This window comes from Anas acuta, chromosome 3 (genome assembly GCF_963932015.1).
Source record: "Anas acuta chromosome 3, bAnaAcu1.1, whole genome shotgun sequence".
NCBI lineage: Eukaryota > Metazoa > Chordata > Aves > Anseriformes > Anatidae > Anas > Anas acuta.
This window is the reverse complement of record NC_088981.1, coordinates 40972140-40988918: the sequence shown is the minus strand read 5'-3', so window position 1 is coordinate 40988918 and position 16779 is coordinate 40972140. Positions and strand designations below refer to the sequence as shown.

General features: G+C 43.9%; 1 protein-coding gene across 2 annotated transcripts; it reads right to left on the bottom strand.

Annotated features, from left to right (window-relative positions):
- Positions 1 to 1497: 1497 nt before the first annotated feature.
- On the bottom strand, positions 1498 to 10771 carry PRPH2 (peripherin 2). 2 transcript variants are annotated; one of them, XM_068675105.1, is made up of 3 exons: positions 10191 to 10771; positions 7210 to 7463; positions 1498 to 1740 (listed from the first exon to the last, which is right to left on the bottom strand). In XM_068675105.1, the coding sequence occupies exons 1-3, from the start codon at positions 10769 to 10771 to the stop codon at positions 1511 to 1513; spliced, it is 1065 nt and encodes a 354-aa protein (XP_068531206.1). In that variant the 3' UTR covers positions 1498 to 1510. The 2 variants fall into 2 exon arrangements, with proteins under 2 accessions (XP_068531206.1, XP_068531205.1); XM_068675104.1 differs by having other exon boundaries at positions 1498 to 1747; positions 7217 to 7463.
- Between the last annotated feature and the right edge of the window lie 6008 nt (positions 10772 to 16779).

Below are 16779 nucleotides of genomic sequence, written 5' to 3'. Positions count from 1 at the left end.
CTGGCCACCGGCCAGGTGGACAGGACCTGCTGAGAAAACTCTCCCAGGTATGCGCCAGGGAAGGAGAGGTTTTGCACAGCTGAGCAATAAAAAAGTGTGGAGCGTGGCTCTTAGCTGAGGGACAGAGATGTCAGGGCTGGTGTGTGGAACAGGTAGGGGTTTGCTCTCTGGTTTCTTTCCCCCTAACTGAGCTTATCTGGCAGCTGCAGAAAGACACAAGCTGATGCCCTGTTCCTTTACTGGAGGCTGCACACCACAGCCAACTTCCCACGTTTTGTTGCAGTTATGTATTAAAAAAAAGTCCTCCAGCTACGACCAACGTTTGCAGAGATGTACCACATGCAAAATGTACCTTTCCTTTGACTTAAAAGATACAATGGTGGGCACCATATCACTGATGAGGGAAAATATATGTTGCAAAATTTGCATGCTGGGGACTGATTTAAACTTGCTTTTCCCTGGCCTCAAGGTTTGAGGCTTTGAGTACTTGTGGATGAATTGTATCCATTTGCTAGGACCCTGGAAAATATTTAAAGTGTTAGTTCCAAGCACCCCCCCCCCCCTTTTTTTCTCCCTTCTTATTTTAAAAGTAGTTGGGCTTGAATACCCTGGAGAAAGCTATGAGATTACATAGTTTTAAAAAACATCCAGAATAGCCATAGCTGGCACATGCTTATAGCGTTGATTCCACCCACTAGAAGAGGAATCTTCTAAGCTTCTGCTTGTTTGAGTACAAGATGAAGCATGTCTACAATACACTAATTCAGGATATACTGGCTGAAAAAAAAAAAAAAAAAAAAAAAAGCAGAAACAAAACCCATAAATCTTACCTTGGTGTTGTTTTCATACTTGTTCTGTTTCATTAAATTACAATGTTTGCTTAGTACATAAATTATCAGTATAAGTTTGCAATTTGTTCTATTCTGTACATCTTAAGAATACAGCAGAAAATACCATTGCTTAGCACATTAACAAGAAATCACATTATATGAGAGGTTTGTCAAAAAACTATGTTATATACAATTCTGGAAATTGTTCTTTCTTTGACTTCTAACATGTTATTCTCCAGAAAACCAAGCTGTTTGTCTTTAAAGCTAAGGTACATAGAATATGATGATAAACCAACCTGAGGAAAAAATACTAACATTCAAATTTCACTTTTAATTTCAAAACAAAATAGAATGGATCAGTGTGACAACAGCATTTTTATTTATTTTTTTTTTTTTTGAAAACTAACCATCCCTGGTAAGGGAACATGTGAGTATTGCAAGTCCTAGTGGGGTCATTTTCCCCCAGAAGTTATGAATGTGGTGTACTCGTAATGTGGATAAATGCATTATCCCAATGTGCACTATGCTGTATGCTCCCATATTTAGATAATATATATATAAAAAAAGCATGTGTAGCAATGTGTATTCTGATGGTTGATACACAGCTTTTAAAAAGTAGGTATTCACAGTTCTCAGTTTTTTTCATTCCTCTTTTATCAAAGTCCACATCACTTAGGAGCTCAACTGACCGTTGTGATGGCTGGAGTCTTCCCAGCTTCTTCTCCTTCAGCCCCTTCGGCGCCTGCTTCCACCTGATTGAACTTACCAATCTTTTTCAAGCTCTCCAACGCAGACTTCAGAGTGTCCTTCAGGCTGTTCTCTAGAATCCACCCTTCACTTTCACACTCGGGGTCTTCAGGATTTGGGATGCTTTCCAGAGCGGTGTGCAAAAGGCGCAAGCCAACCATCACTGATGTCTGCACCATGCAAAGGAGAAGACAGAGACTGTCAGAAAAAGCTTCCTATCCCTGTCTTCCACCCTGCCTCCAGAGGTTGTTTTTAGTCAGTTTCTCATCTTCTAACACCAATGAGAACAAGTGACCACTTACTGTTGCTAACAACCTCATAGGATTTGTTCTGAAAATGGTGGATGATGCGTCTGTTATCCTACCCAAATTCCCAAGGAAGTGATTACATCTGGTCTTCCAAAACCATGATGGGTTTAAAGAAGTTGGCATCCTTGGAATTGTTTACATGGTGGCACCTCTGAGAGCTGCCCTGGACCTGCAAGGTGCTGCTTGCTGCTAGGCTTTTGAACTGGAGATGGAGGAAACTTGCAAACTGCCTCAGGCAGCTGGGCAGACTTGAAGTTGGGTGTCAGGCACATAGTGTGGCCAATTGCAAAATTCACGCTGGGCTTTTGGATTCATTTGAAACAAGGGACTGCTCAAGCATGTGTTTCTGTGGACCATTTGTTAGCCTTTTTACCCTGGTCATCCTGCCTGTGTATGATCGGTGTCTCCAAACTCTTGGAAGACTAAACCTACCATTGGTTACCCTCAACTTTTTCTACCTTCTACCTACTGAAGGTTTTTCTGCCTTCACTAGAAAGGCCAGAAAGGGAAAATCATTGGTCAAACAAACCAAAAGGGAAAAACATTGGTCTAACAAACTTCACCAAATACTTCAGTATCCAAATGCAACTTCTCATCCTCTTTAACATAGGAGGACAGGACACCTGACTCCTTGGTCTTCAAAAAAGGTTCTCATGACCCTGAATCTGGAAATAGTCTAATTTTGTTGTGGACCTACCTAATACAACAATGACTTTAACCAATTGAAGCACCACTCTATAAAGGCCACAAGAAGGGGTAAGTCATATCATTCTAGTCTCAAGATTTATAGTGTTTGACATCTTCCTTTCAGTGAGACCCAGTTTTCCTGCTCTCACGCCTGGTACTAATATCTGTTGTGAGTAAAGTTTAATATATTAACAGGTCTGGACCTAAAAGCCTATTTCCATGTTGCTCTCTGCCTGTGCTACCTCACTGTATGTCAGCAGTAGCTTTTTCTAATGATTGACTTACTAAGTCCCACCGTTTGACAGCAAAATTAGATGTACTCTCAGGCTGTAAGTCACTAAATATGTTTTTGCTTTAAAGAAGAAGATGCTTGTGTTCAAGGCAGCAGCTGATCTGCCCTTGGATGAGATTCTGTAGCATTTTCTCTCAGTTTAAGACTTCCTTTTCTTAAAAGTCCTACTCAGAAAGAGTTTTGAGTCCCCAGGTGTAAGAGGCTTGCTAAAAGCTGTATGAAATGCTCAGCCTCTCATCACCTCCTCTGACCTGAGCCTGTCTTCTCTGCCAGATGAGAAGAGGGTCCAGAAAATTGGAGACAACGATCTGTTAAATTAATCTGTTTCCCATATGATAGCATAGGGCCTTGAACCATCAGTTTTGCTAAAGTACTTTATGTTGTAAGTTATGTATTTCAAACCTTCCATGCAGGCAGCTTTTCAATAGTCACATCTCTTTCCATTTGCAAATCCTGGCTAGGACACTTAGAACTGCATGCAATGCACGAATCACATTATCAGATAAATTATGAATGAAAGCTGGACTTGTCTGCTACCTCAAAAATGCCTCAGCATGCTTCAGTTTTGTAGGGATACTTAGAGTTGACCTAAGTCTGTAGAAATATTTTGATGGACCTTGATGAGCCTGAGAAATGGGCTGACAGGAACCTCACAAAGTTCAACAAGGGGATGTGCAAAGTCCTGTACCTGGGAAGAAAAAACCCTAGGCACCAGAACAGGCTGGTGACCTGCCTTCTGGAAAGCAGCTCTGCAGAAAAGGACCTGGGAGTCCTGCTGGTCACCAAGCTGAACGTGAGTCAGCAATGTGCCCTTGTGGCAAGGAAGGCTAACATTTTCATGAGCTGCATTAGGCAAAGTGTTGCCAGCAGGCTGAGAGAAGTGGTCCTTTCCCCTCCACTCAGCACTGGTGAGGCCACACCTGGAGTGCTGGGTTCAGTTTCTGGGCTCCCTAGTACAAAAGAGACATGGACACACTGGGGAGAGTCCAACATAGGGCCATGAAGATGACTGAGGGACTGAAGCACCCCTTCAATAATGTAAGCCAGAAAGAGCTGGGGTTGCTCAGTCCAGAGACAAAAAGGCTCAGAGGGATCTCATCAACATACATAAATACCTGAAGAGAGGATGCAAAGATGGAGCCAGACTCCTTTCAGTGTTGCCCAGTGCCGGGGCAGGAGGCAATGGGCACAAAGTGGAGCACGGGAAGTGCCCTCTGAATGTCAGGAAACATAACTTGAACATAAAGTTGGCTAAGCATGGGCACAGGTTGCCCAGAGAGGTTGTGGAGTCTTAATCTTTGGAGATGTTCAAAAGCTGCTTTGACATGGTCCTGGGCAACCTGCTCTAGGTGTCCCTACTTTAGCAAGGGGCTTGGACCAGATGGCCTCCAGAAGTCCAGCAGAGAAGGGTCCCACAGCTAGCCCTGTCTTACTCAGTGATGATTTACCCTGGCCAGTGAACAAGCCGTCATGAAAACTCTTGTCATTTTACAGCAGCTTTAGAGTGGCAGGAAGAACAGGCCTGTGACATTTCTCCAGGGCTGGGAGGGCTCATTAGGTCTGCATCTGGTGCATTCCCCTGCACCACAGCATGCTTAGCCTCTTGATCTATACCAGTAGATCCTACTCAGTTCTCCAAGTTTGTCCCTTCTCCCCTGCTGCCTACGGGCAGGTTTTCAAGATTATTGTGTGCCTCTTCTGGTGCTGAGTTCCCCCCTGGCACATGATGTGCAGGGCACATCCCACTCTGTGCCTCTCCTGGGCTGCCAGCTCCCAGAGCTCAGCACTGTGCTCCCTCTGTGGTGCCACGCATGAGATGAGTTTGGCACCACACATTTTATACAGGTGAAGGCCCTGGCATGGCTGGGGACCACTGCTGCCCTCCCACCCTTGATTTGAAAGGCTTTATTCCAGCCCCCAGTTTTCTCTTCGCTGGTTGAGGCAGGTCACAAAGATGGCCTGGCTTGCTCTGCTTGACCTTCTGCAACCAAGCCCATCTGTTTGCCAGGGTTTAGCCGGAGGCGGCTTAGCCAGGGCACCGTGTGATCTTTTTTTGTCACCCTCATGACTGATTGTCACTCCAGGGAAGCCTACAGCTTTGCTAGTAAAAGCAGTATGCAGATAATAATATACTTCCAGAAAATACAGCGGGCTGCATGTATTTAGTTTTTCCAAATAGAAGTCCTAACACTTCAAAACAGGTTTGTACAGACACTTGAGACCCCAAGGCGGTGCCGCAGAGACTTGGTGCCTGGAGGTAACAGTGGTGAGGAGAGCTCCCCACGGGCCCTCAGTGCCCCAGGCCCTGCTGGCAGAGCCCTCGCAGGCCCCACGGTGGTTTTGGCCACACAGGAGGTGCCAATAGCTCTGGTTTGCACCAGTCCCAGAGGCAAAGTAACACAGGACACACTTTTGTGTTTGCATTTTTCCCATAATTTCTCAGCAAGCTGGCTGAAAGTGAAACACAGCATGTAGGGCCCACAGCCCCACTCCCACCGTGTTCCACCCTGGTGAGGCTGAAGCCTGACTTCACCAGGAGCCCAGGCCTCTGCTGCGCTGCTACTCGGTAGAAAACCATTTTCTACCCTGACTGCAACTTAAAGAAAGTGGTTGTATTCCAAGGGAGGATAAATTGCTGTCTGCTTCCTGCTTTGCTTCCTCCCTTCAAAGTTTCCCCTAAAAGCAGAGAGAGTTTGAGACCAAGAACTGGACCTGTTACTGTGGTATATTAGGTGAGTCATAAATATCCGGGAGGGCCAATTAATATAACCTGGGACTGCAAGTGCTTGCGAGATTTTTTTAAAGCTTTGCCCTGAATGTCCTCTGATTACCTGAAAAAAATATCTCACATTTCATTTCAAAATAGATGAAGGAAATAGAGAAGATCATATTTCTCATTACTCCACAGGCTGAAAACACTACCAGTGTGGAATTTGAAAAGTTAGAAATAAAATGCTGTATTTTTATCGCTGCTATTAATGTTAATGTATCACTATCACTGCTCTCCCAGAAGGCAGCAGAGTTATGTTATGGCTTCTACTCACGATTTTTCACAGCTGGCTTTAGTATTTCTGTGCAATTTTCCCCTGAGCTTTTGAATCCCCTTCTGATTTTCACATACAGCTGAAATTGCCCTCTCCTCAAGGACTCAACACTTGAATCTGTGCTGATAGGCGCCAAAAACTTCTGTTTTCTGACCAGCATAACGATGCTACAAGTAGGTAGGACATCTACCAGGTGTGCAGAGTAGTTATTTTTACAATAACACAACATGGAGTAACTTTGTGATGGTTTTATTTTCCCACTCGGTTTGTAGATTATTTGGGTAGATGTTTGTTTTTTAAAAAGCATATTCCTCCCAGGGAGGAGTAGACTTATGCTTGGAACAAAATACAGTGCATCTTTTTCTATTTGTGTTTATCCAAATTTTGAGAAAAACAGCCAAACCATTTCAGATAGGAGATGCAGTTGGGCAGCAGCCGTTTCCAGTGTCAGAAGCAGCCTGCTTTGCTCAGCACCCTGCAGCAACCCTTCCTTTCTCTTCCCTTCCCTTCTGCCTCCCAGCCCTCACGCGCCAGCCCTCGTGCCCCTTCCATCCCATGCTCCTTTCGCATTAGCATTGATTAAACACCACAGCGAGAAAATTGGCTGTCTCCTAAGGGCAGAGGGACATGTTTTTCTCACATCTAATGGACAGTATTTTAGCAACTTCAGGTTTTGGTGCCCTCATCTGTACTGGGCAGTATTTTCACCTGTTTACACATATACAACAACTTCTGGAAGTACACTAAAATAAAATTAATCTGTCTGCTTTGCCTAAACCCTTTGTGTGTGTGTGTGTGTGTGTGTGTGTGTGTGTGTGTTTGTGGCCAAAACCATTAATGGAACTGATGGAGAACCTTAAATCAAATGCTGATCTGAAGCTGGACACTCTGCCTGTGTTATTTTTATCACCGCATAAAACACTTAATTACACTTTCTGTCCCACAAATTGATGCCATCTCTTTCTGATGCACTGCTCTAAGTACTTTCTATTCCCTACTAGTGGGAACCTGGGTAGAAATAATATACCTGGAGAGCTGAGCTCTCTGCATAGGGCACAAAGCTGGTCCATTTATTCGCCTTGCTCTGGGGATGCTCAGCCCACTACCAGGCTTCCCATCTCTAGGCTGGGACCTTCCAGGCCTGCTCAAGATGTCCACTGCTGTGTGGGATTTCCTTGCCACGGAACAGTGGCAGGTGCTTGATGTATTTTACACAGATTTTTGGGTCAGAAGTAGACGTAGGTCTGGCCAAGCTAGAGCTTTGGCAAAGCAGAGTGAGGGAGAGAGGGCACCGTGCCAACAGGTTACCTCGAAAAGCCAGACGAGGAGGACGACGACACCCATGGAGCTCATCATGCTGCTGTAGTAGTGCAGGAGGGCTTCCCGGCAGCCACGGCCCCAGAGGTTGAGCTCCTCTGTCTGGTAGTCGTAGCTGTAGTGAGCCGAGTTGTTGGTGACCTGGTACTGGATGCAGGGCCTCGGGGAGCTGGGGTTGCAGCAGCTGAAGGGGACGCCATCAACCAGGTACCGTCCATCCACGTTGCTTTTGATTCGACTGCATGCAGGCAAGGGCAGAAGGACGTGTCAATGCACACATACATGTAAAGACACACTGCAGTGAACTTGAACATGGAAGGAAGCAAATGAAACACAGATTTTCCACAGTGCTTCCTAGCCATGCAACTTCTCTGCATCCCTATTTTAGAGAGTAACATTCCTCTTGGGTGGTTTTCCTCCCTACAACCCTTCTCCATGTCAAGGTTGCTCTGAATCTATAGGTAACCCTTCTTTATGGACACAAGCCCTCTTGAGTGAGTTCCTCAAAGAATGTAATGTTTAAGAAAAGTAGCGAGAAAGTTAATGAAAAACAATCAGAAAAGAGTGATTGATCACTGCATAGCTAGGGTGGAAGGACTGCTGGAGGCGACCTGACTCACAACAGCCTTAGGACCCACTATACCCTGCTAAATCATTGATCCAGCAAATCTAGTATTTTCTCTTCTGTGACAATAGCTCCAGGAAGGGGCTATGCGTTTATTATTGGCTTGGGAAGGTATCCAGTATTTAAAACATGAAATGTGTTTCAGCAACAAGATGTTCAGAAATTCCTGAAGTCCTTGCAGGAACTTCCCAACTATAATTCATCTGAGACCATGGTTGCTCTCAATAAATATACATTTAATCTGGTGCCTTATCAAGATGTTTAGACAGGAGATATTTAGAACATGAGTAGTTCCACTGGGGCTACAGAAGAAAACTATAATTAGAGCACTGTAACTCTAATAAATACCATTTTACTTAGAAAATGGTACAGAATGGAGAGCCCTGGTGATTTAGAAAGGAAACAAACAAACAAACAAACAAACACTGAGAGTTACTTGTAGCTTTTAATAACAATATTTTAAATTTGCGTTATAGAGAGAGATGATGACAAAAGCCCAGTGAAGCAAAATTCCACTTTGCAATCAGTGCCTAAATACATCAAAACACCAAATGCGGTTCATTCCCATTGATGTGTAAATGCTCCACGAGATCCAGAGAGATTGGATCAGACCTTAATTCTACAAATAACCTAAAAATTGCATTGCAGAGGATGGACTCCCACCTTCCCTAGAATGAAGGAGAACTTTGCAACTGACTTGAAAGGGGCCAGAAGATCCCACCAGGAATACGAGCAGAGTTTGTGCCTCACCATGTAGCTCAAACCTTGAATTCACTCATTAACATCCATCTGTGAAATTTTAATGCCCTATTTCCTGTTTCAGCAGCACAAAGAAATTGCTGTGAGCCTCAGTCCCAAATAAGACATCGTTTATTAAGGACAATATAACCTTGTTTTCCCTCTGTGCTTTGTCCTTCCACTGCTAATGGATTAAGTTATAGCTCTCAAATCTCCATATAATGCTGGCAAGGTGAACTTATTATGTTTTCAAGTAGTTATTTATACCCACAGGCATACCTTCGCAGTGCAAATACTCCCTTATTAAATAGTGAATGTATCTGTTACAACCCTGCAGTGCGATAGGTTAACCCTGTAAGAGTTTTCACTATACCGTCCTGGTTGAGAATTGTAAAAATCTGCAGACCACCAGCTAGTCGAAACAATATGCAGAGAGGCACACAAATGAAGTAGCCTTTACACAGTTGAGCAGGGATCCTACGAGATGCACAAAGCTTTTTTCAAGAGTACTTCAGACGTTTTTAACATACCCAGTATATTTAAGAAGCAAATGGCTTCTAGTTTTCAAGCCTCTCTGTGTAACCATCCAGTACCAACCTAACGAGTGACATTCCCAAAGAAATCAGAATAAAAATCTCTTCCTCTACAGCTTAATTTATTAAAAGATTGTGGCTATTTATGCTCAGCATTAATTTTTTCATTTCAAAAGTTCATTTGTTCTCATGTTTATTTTTTACTTGCGCTTACTGTGCCTAACCTCATTTTGAGATTAATACCTCTTTACACCGACAATAGAGCCATTAAGGTGGTTCTGGTCAACAATCAGTTCTGGTTTGCATAGAGGAAGCTAGTGAGTTTTCATATTAAGTTTGAAAAAATAAGCATGAATATAGATTTTATACTTTTTTTTTCCACATGTTTAAGAACATACAGTGCACCTGACTGTAAGAGACAGTATATTAAAGCTGGGAACATTGATGGATGCTGACAGACCCAAATTGACACAGTGGTGAAGCAATCCACTGAGTGAATTTAAGAATGAATTCTAAATCTTAAGGATTGAAAACACACGAGTTATTGGTAAAGCATTTCTGTTTCTGCTTCTTTTCATGAGATTCATTACTTACCAATATCTAAATTGGAGTTTTAGAAGCGGTGTCAACCCAGTGGCCTCTGCATGGGAACTTAGGTCTTGTGGAAATCTGCTTTAGGTACAGAGAGGTTCTGATACTTTGCTGTTAGCCACACGCTTGATTTTGGGAGTAGGAATGTGTGGCTTGGTGTAATGAGTTTATAAAGAGGTAAAAGATAGAAAAAAAAAAGATATTTTTTAAGCCTGTTTACATTGCACCATGTAAGAGTGGGAATTGCATTTTACTGCTTTGCATTTTACATTTTGGATAATGTTAGAGGAATCTGGCAGAGGAGAAGGTAATCTCGCTGAGCATTTGGCATCTCTATTAAAGCAAGAGCAGAGAAAAAAAGAAAAACATTTTATACAAGAAAACCCTGCAGTCAGCATCTGTTGTGATGTATGTTTCTTTAGGCTAATGCTGACCAAATCATGACACTATGCAATACAAACCCCACTAAGTCACTTACTCTTTCACTTCCTTGGAGCTGAAGTCCAGGTATCTGTTGCTGATCCACTGAATTTCAAACCAATCTTTGAAGCCATTGTTTCCACAGCATTTGAACTCAATTTGGAGCATGTCGATTGTCTTCTTCATGAAGCATCTTCCGGGGGTGTCTGTGTCCCGGTAGAACTTCATGCCGTTCTTCAGCCCCTGAGCCAGCGTGCTCTCCAGAGAGCCCCGCATGAGAAAGCAAATCAGAGCGACGAAGAAAATGAGTATGTTGAAGAGGAAACATAGTGCCAGGTAGGGTTTCAGCAAAGGTTTCCACTTGGCAAATTTAGTGGGATCCAGAGAGTCGTAACAAATTTTGCCAGCAAAACCATTGAAGGCGCAGGATAATATACCCATCAATATCAAAGAATTGGGCACAAAATGGCTTTCAGAATTGTCCATCACTTCGCTTCGCTTGCGGAGCTCAATTTTGAGGAACAACCCCATGCTAAAAACAATGATTCCAGCAAACACTGAAAACCAGTTCATGAGCCATAGTCCCTGGGCTAGTTTTACCCGTTTCTTCTGGTTGAATTTGACTTTCAGCAGTGCCATCTTCGCAATACGTGAGGTGTTGAAAGGTTTCGCAGCCTGAACCCCTCTTCTCCGTGTAAGCGATTCGAGGAAGAACCATTCAGGCGTTTAGAAAGGCTCCGACCGGCACAGCCTGAAGCGAGATGCTGCATGGCCCCTCCATCTTGAGCTCCCCGTGCGTGGGTTCAAGCAAGCAAATACTCAAAGATTCAAATTAACTATTTCTCATTAGTAAGAATAATGGGCAATTAGCGCCTACAACTATTTCTGGTGGTTCCTTCCAAGCAAAGGAGAAACAGTCTCAAGGTTTCAAATGATTTGATCTGGATCTGCACGACGTCATTCTAATACCTTTAATCATTTGATCCAATTTGGAGACATGTCTGTCAACAGATGAGTGGAAATAATCCCTCATTTTACTATTTAGTAGATTTGGGCTTTCTTGTGATAGGCTGCTTGGCAGAATGTGAAAACCCAGCGATATAAAAAGATCCTTGTTAACAGAACATGGATGGTTTGAGGGAAAGGGAAAAGGGCTCTGAGATAAAAAAAAAAAAATGCTTTTTGAATACATAAATACACTTCCTCTGCGTGACCCTGATTTATTCATACCTACAGCCAGAAACACCTTTCCAGTCCTCATCCTCCCCTGTTTACCCGAGACGACATCCCGTGGCTTATGCATTCTGGAAGCAGCTAAGCATGTCGTTTACAGTGACCTAAAAAACCCAAGCGTGGCATTTTCTATTTACTTTCAGGCTTTGTACAATCTCCGGGCCTTGACAGGAGGGAAAGCGAGAGGAAAAGTTCAGAGAAACTCAATAAATAACACACACGTGTGTGCTTGGAAAAGCTCTGCGGTGAAGAAAAATGAACTTAAACAAAGGAAAATCTGATCCCACTGGGCTGGAGCCAGCACAGGGAGGGAGAAAGGGGCTGCCCTAGGGTGGGGATGGAGCCCGTGCCCTGGCTGTCCTGGGGAAGGTGGTGGCACCCGCTGCCAGCACGGGGCCTGCCTGGCAGGAAAGCGAGTGGAAAAGTGAAACACAGCGCTCTGAAAACAATGCTTTTGTAGAACAGCTGCTGCCTGGTACCACGGGTGCTGCTTGGTTCTTGCTTGAGATCCTGAGATACTGGAGGTTTCTCGAGTGGTGATGAAGGGTCAGGTTGCTGTGTTTTCCTGTGCTAAGTCAATAGCAGGTCTTAGTGATGGCCCTCCCCTGGCCCGTCTGGACCTGGAGAGCAGCTAGTAACTGGGCTTTTCGTAAAGCAGGTTGGTTGTGTCACTGCTGCCCGCACAGGTGAGCGTGCAAGGGAAAGGAGGAAGGAAACTGCATTGGGGCTGTTCTCTCTGCTTGCTGAGAGGTGGATGAAAAGGGCTGTTTCCTGGGAGAGTCTCTTAAATACTTTTGTGCAGAAAGCTATAGCACTGAAATAACCTCTCTCCTGGTTTCTTTTATCCTACCCATGCAGTGCACTTTACTACATTTCACTAACTTCTCCGGAACTCAGCTGGGCAATACAAGGTAGTTTGGAGGGTGTATTTATCTGACAGCCTGAAGTCCATTATATATAAATGAACCTGTTTTTTTTTTTCTCCTTTTCTTTTCAGTGATGACAGAGTGAAACTTTGGTAAGTGTAAACAAACAAACAAACAAACAAAACACAGGACTATGAATCAGAGGGATATACAGTGAAACATGTTCTGCTCTGCAATTAACAGGACAAGAAATAGTAAAACTGCCCACAGCAGATGTAAGCCTGGTGTCACTCTGGGTACTGGGAAATTTGTATTCAGGGGCATAGATAAGCCTTAGCACTGCTACCTTAATAATTTAACATTCAGATGCCCACAATAAATCTGATGAATCAAAATTGTGTGATTGGATTGTGTGCACTGTGGTGTTTCCTGTTACTTCAGGAAAAGAGATAGTGAAACAGAACATGTAGCATAAGCCTCAGAGCTCATTGGGGCCTTCAAATCCACCGCCTTACTCCTCTCCTTAATGAAGGTATCAGAAGTCCTGATAAACCACCTGTAAGTGGTTAACACTTTCTGGGGGATGATCCCTGAATCACCTGATGCCCAGGAAGGTGATTCACAATTAGGCCTCTGAGACTTCAGGTGATTCCTTTAAAGTCATCACTGGGAGTAATGAGCACAATTAAAGCAACCCAGAGTTAGATGTTTGCTGTGTTTATTTAAGTAGTTTCAATAGGCCGATACAACTTGATGCAGTAAAAGCTACTTGCTTATCAAGTTGAGTTACCATACTGATAAGTTTTAAAGAGGATTACCAATGGTAATTCATGTGCTTTTGCTTAAAGTAAAAAATAAAAATGAAGTCAGTGCTTAAAAAGTTGAGAGTTGATGTTTCCAGCCCATCCCAGACAGAGGTGGCAAGCCCTGCGTGACCTTCAGCAAACTGGTGAACTGAGGGGTGTCTTCAGCACGGTAACCTAGGGAAGAGGAAGATTATGGGGGATCATAAAAAAATGTGGTTTGGAGTGTGGACAGCATGGCAAAGAAAGATGGTTTTGTCTGTAATCCACTCTTCTTGTAAATATTTACCCTGGCTGGGATTGGTCTTTAACTGGGTAAGTTTACTACCTCCTATTTCAAATAGAAAATCTTGAAACTGATCCATAGAAGACAAAGGCTACTTGCAGCAAGGATGGTTGAGTTAATGGTCTCCTCAGAGGCTGCATGTTAAACTCAAACACACAATTCATGCGCTGTTCCAGAGGAAAAAAAAAAAATATATATATATATATATATATATATTTAAATGATTATTGATCTGCTAGGACTCCCTGTGGAAGTGTTCAAATTCAAAATATTGTTCCAGAATTGTAATATCTACTGATAACAATGTAATACTGATACCTTTCCAAAAAAGCTAACCTAAATGTAACACACAATGTTACCAGTTAACTTTGGGAGGGGAGGAAAAAGTTGTTTTTAATACCTATGATTCAATCTGGTATTTGCTATACAGTCTGCTGCCCAGCCTTGGACCTACCATGCTCCTTACCAAATCTTCATGAAAGTGAAATATAAAAGGCAAATTCCCTTTATACAGGTATACCCTACATGCCTAAATTATTAAAGTGCTTTTAGTTGGTAGTAAAAATAATTTCCTGGCCTAATATGCTTCGTTCATGCTGCTCTATGATGTGAAACAGTTGGCTTTCTTACTGGTGGTTGCTTTGTTTTTTTCTTCCTTTAGAAGTGGTTAGGTGTCACTGCAAGGATGAAGGTGCCCCTTTTAAACATCATAGGATGTTACTGTGTGGAGCTAAGCAATTTGTTTATGTACTGTGGTTCATGGTTTTGCTTGGGTTTATACCCACCCACATGGTGTGTACGAGGACAGTGCTAAGGCACAACGCTGTGAAATGGCTGTGTTGTGTGGTACGGATAACAGGAGGAGGAACAAGTCTGATTTGTGACTCGTCTCTCCTGCGTACACCAGTAACTGGGTGGGCTGCCCTGTTTGTGGCATGTGAAGTGCCTGCAGGCCCTGAGGCTGGGAATGGAGGCAAGTGGCTAAATCCAGTGCCTGGGCTGGTGTGTGCCCCGGGAAAGGTGAGGAGGGGCACTGGCCCCTGTGGCTCCCCAACAGTACTGGGGCGTACGGTGGGGTCTTCAGCGTGGTTTTGCTCTGGGTGGTTCCCAGCACTTCACCCGTCCTTCATCCACAGTGTGCTCAGAAAACACAGTCTGTTCTTGGACCACGAGATGCTCATTGTGAGTATTTATTTGTATGATTGTGATGCCTAGGGTGTACTGCTCACTGCTGAAAGAATAACTTATAAATCAACGTCTGTACTTGCAGAAATAGGGAAGAAATATGTTGGGAATTTAAAGGAGCTTCCAAAAGGATCACAATAGCCATTATTACAGGAAAACAGCAAAACAGATGGAACCTGAACTCAGATAAATTAGAACATGTTGTGAAAGGAAACGCTGAAAATCCACAGGCTTCTCTTGCTATTTGCATCTATCCTTGTGTATGATGAAATTGGCTTTTTGGAACAGTGCAGCCTATAAGCTCTCTTGTGTGGCTGTCTGATCTGCAATGAGAAGGCTGTACAGGGGAAAAAAAAGCCTCAGTCACAAGTGGGGAGGGCCTGATGGAAAGTAGGAGATGAGGGGAGAGCTGAGCAGCAAAAGGATGATACGCAAGGGAGGGAAAGACGTGTACTTGTCTGCAGGCAGCTCTCAAATCCAGCAAACCAACAAAAATCAACAAATACCAACACTCAAAGATCTGCATAGTGCTGAAGAACTCTTTTTGAATAAAACTATTTTGTTCTCAGACACGTGAGCTGTAAAAAGCTGAGTTAGATTGCTGCTAATGAAGTTACGTTTATCTGCAGATTTCTGTAAGGTCACCAGCTAGAGCATGGCAATCCAACCAGCTTGTTTTTTGAAATTTTTTAAGAGTTAGCTCTCATGACTCTGGAAAACTGCTCCATGCCTCAGTGCTCTGCACAGTTCAGAAGCTTTCTGACCATTAGTTCAGGGCTAATTTTCACCTAGTTTTGTTGTGCCAGTGTTCCTGTTATCCTCATGATATAGTCACACCGTGCCCCTGGCAGGCGTTTGTTTTCCAGCCACTGAAGCCTAGCAGAAATTGTTGCTGTTATTACTCTAGGGGATGTATTTCTAAAGAAGCTCCTTATTTATTCTGGAGATGAAACAAACCAGAGCTGAAGACCTTGAGGAGACATCGTTCACTCCAGTCTCGTGTTGTGCCGGTTACATGACTGGGGTGCAGCTCCCCACCACCCGCAGCACGAGCGTGAGCCTGAGTTCGCCGGCTGGCCACTAAGCTGTGAAACTGCTCCGTACAACCCAGGGCTGAGCAAAGCCTCCTTAACACGATAACCTCGGGAGGAGGAGATTCTTGCGAGCCCTCTGTAGCAGGTTAGACACGAAGCAATCCCAGCTCCTGGCCTACAGGAGGCTGGCGGGCGATTTTCTTCGTGTCAGCATTGCTCATTGTACCGAGGGAAGAAAGGGAGCGTGCTGCCCTCCTCCTCCAAGCTGCGATTAGCAGAGGCACAAAGCAGCTCTGGCCAGGCTGGCATTGTGTCTCCTTGACCCAGGAGAACAGAGACAGCCCGGCACACCTCCCGGGACCTGCTGCTGCACAAACCCTGCCCAGCCCTGCCTGATGGTTCTCAGGTGCAAGCTTCAGAATTACAGCGTGGTAGCCAAATCGCTGTCCAAACAGCTCAGGGTGCATCGTGACACGCTCCTTATTGTCTTTGAGGTTTGCTGGAATGTGATGCACGAGCTGCTCTGTCATAAACTCATCTAGAGACAAGATGGCACGCGGGTCCTGACTTGTTAAACCCATCATAAACCCCAGGTGCTCTCAGTGAACCTATTTCATCACGTACCTGCTCAAGAAGTATTCTGACCTCCTGAATGAAGTGCTTCCAGCTTACCTGCAAATACAATCAAGCTGCAAGTCTCGTGAACCAGCCTCTTAGTCTTACGGTGCTCATTGTTTAGTCAGTAAGTGGTTGCAGTGGAATACTCTACACAACTCTAGTCTAGAGCTGCCAAAGCATCCCCGGTGTCCTATTTCCAAAATGTACACTGAGTACATCACTAAAGATTTTTTTTCCATCTTAGAGGAAGAAATTAGTTTAGTAACAGCTGGGAAATTTTAAATATGATTATTATATATAACTACCTGGTTAAACATTTTTGTATTTACTTCTACCATGCTTTTAAATAACTTTGTCAAAAAAATAAAAGTGAATGAGTACACAATTCTCAATACGTCTGAGTTCCCACTTCATGCTAAATTTGACTGAAAAATGAGTTTTTCCTCAAGTAGCTGACTGTACTTCTGGGACAGCAGCTGTTCTTCTCTCACTTGCACTGCAGTTGCTGGTCCTCCTTTTGCTTCCTGGTAAGGCTCGCAGAAGGCTGGCTGTTCCTGCACAGGTGAGTAACACCAGAGCTGCCTGCACTCCTGCTGTCAGCAGCATTCCTTCTGGGACACAA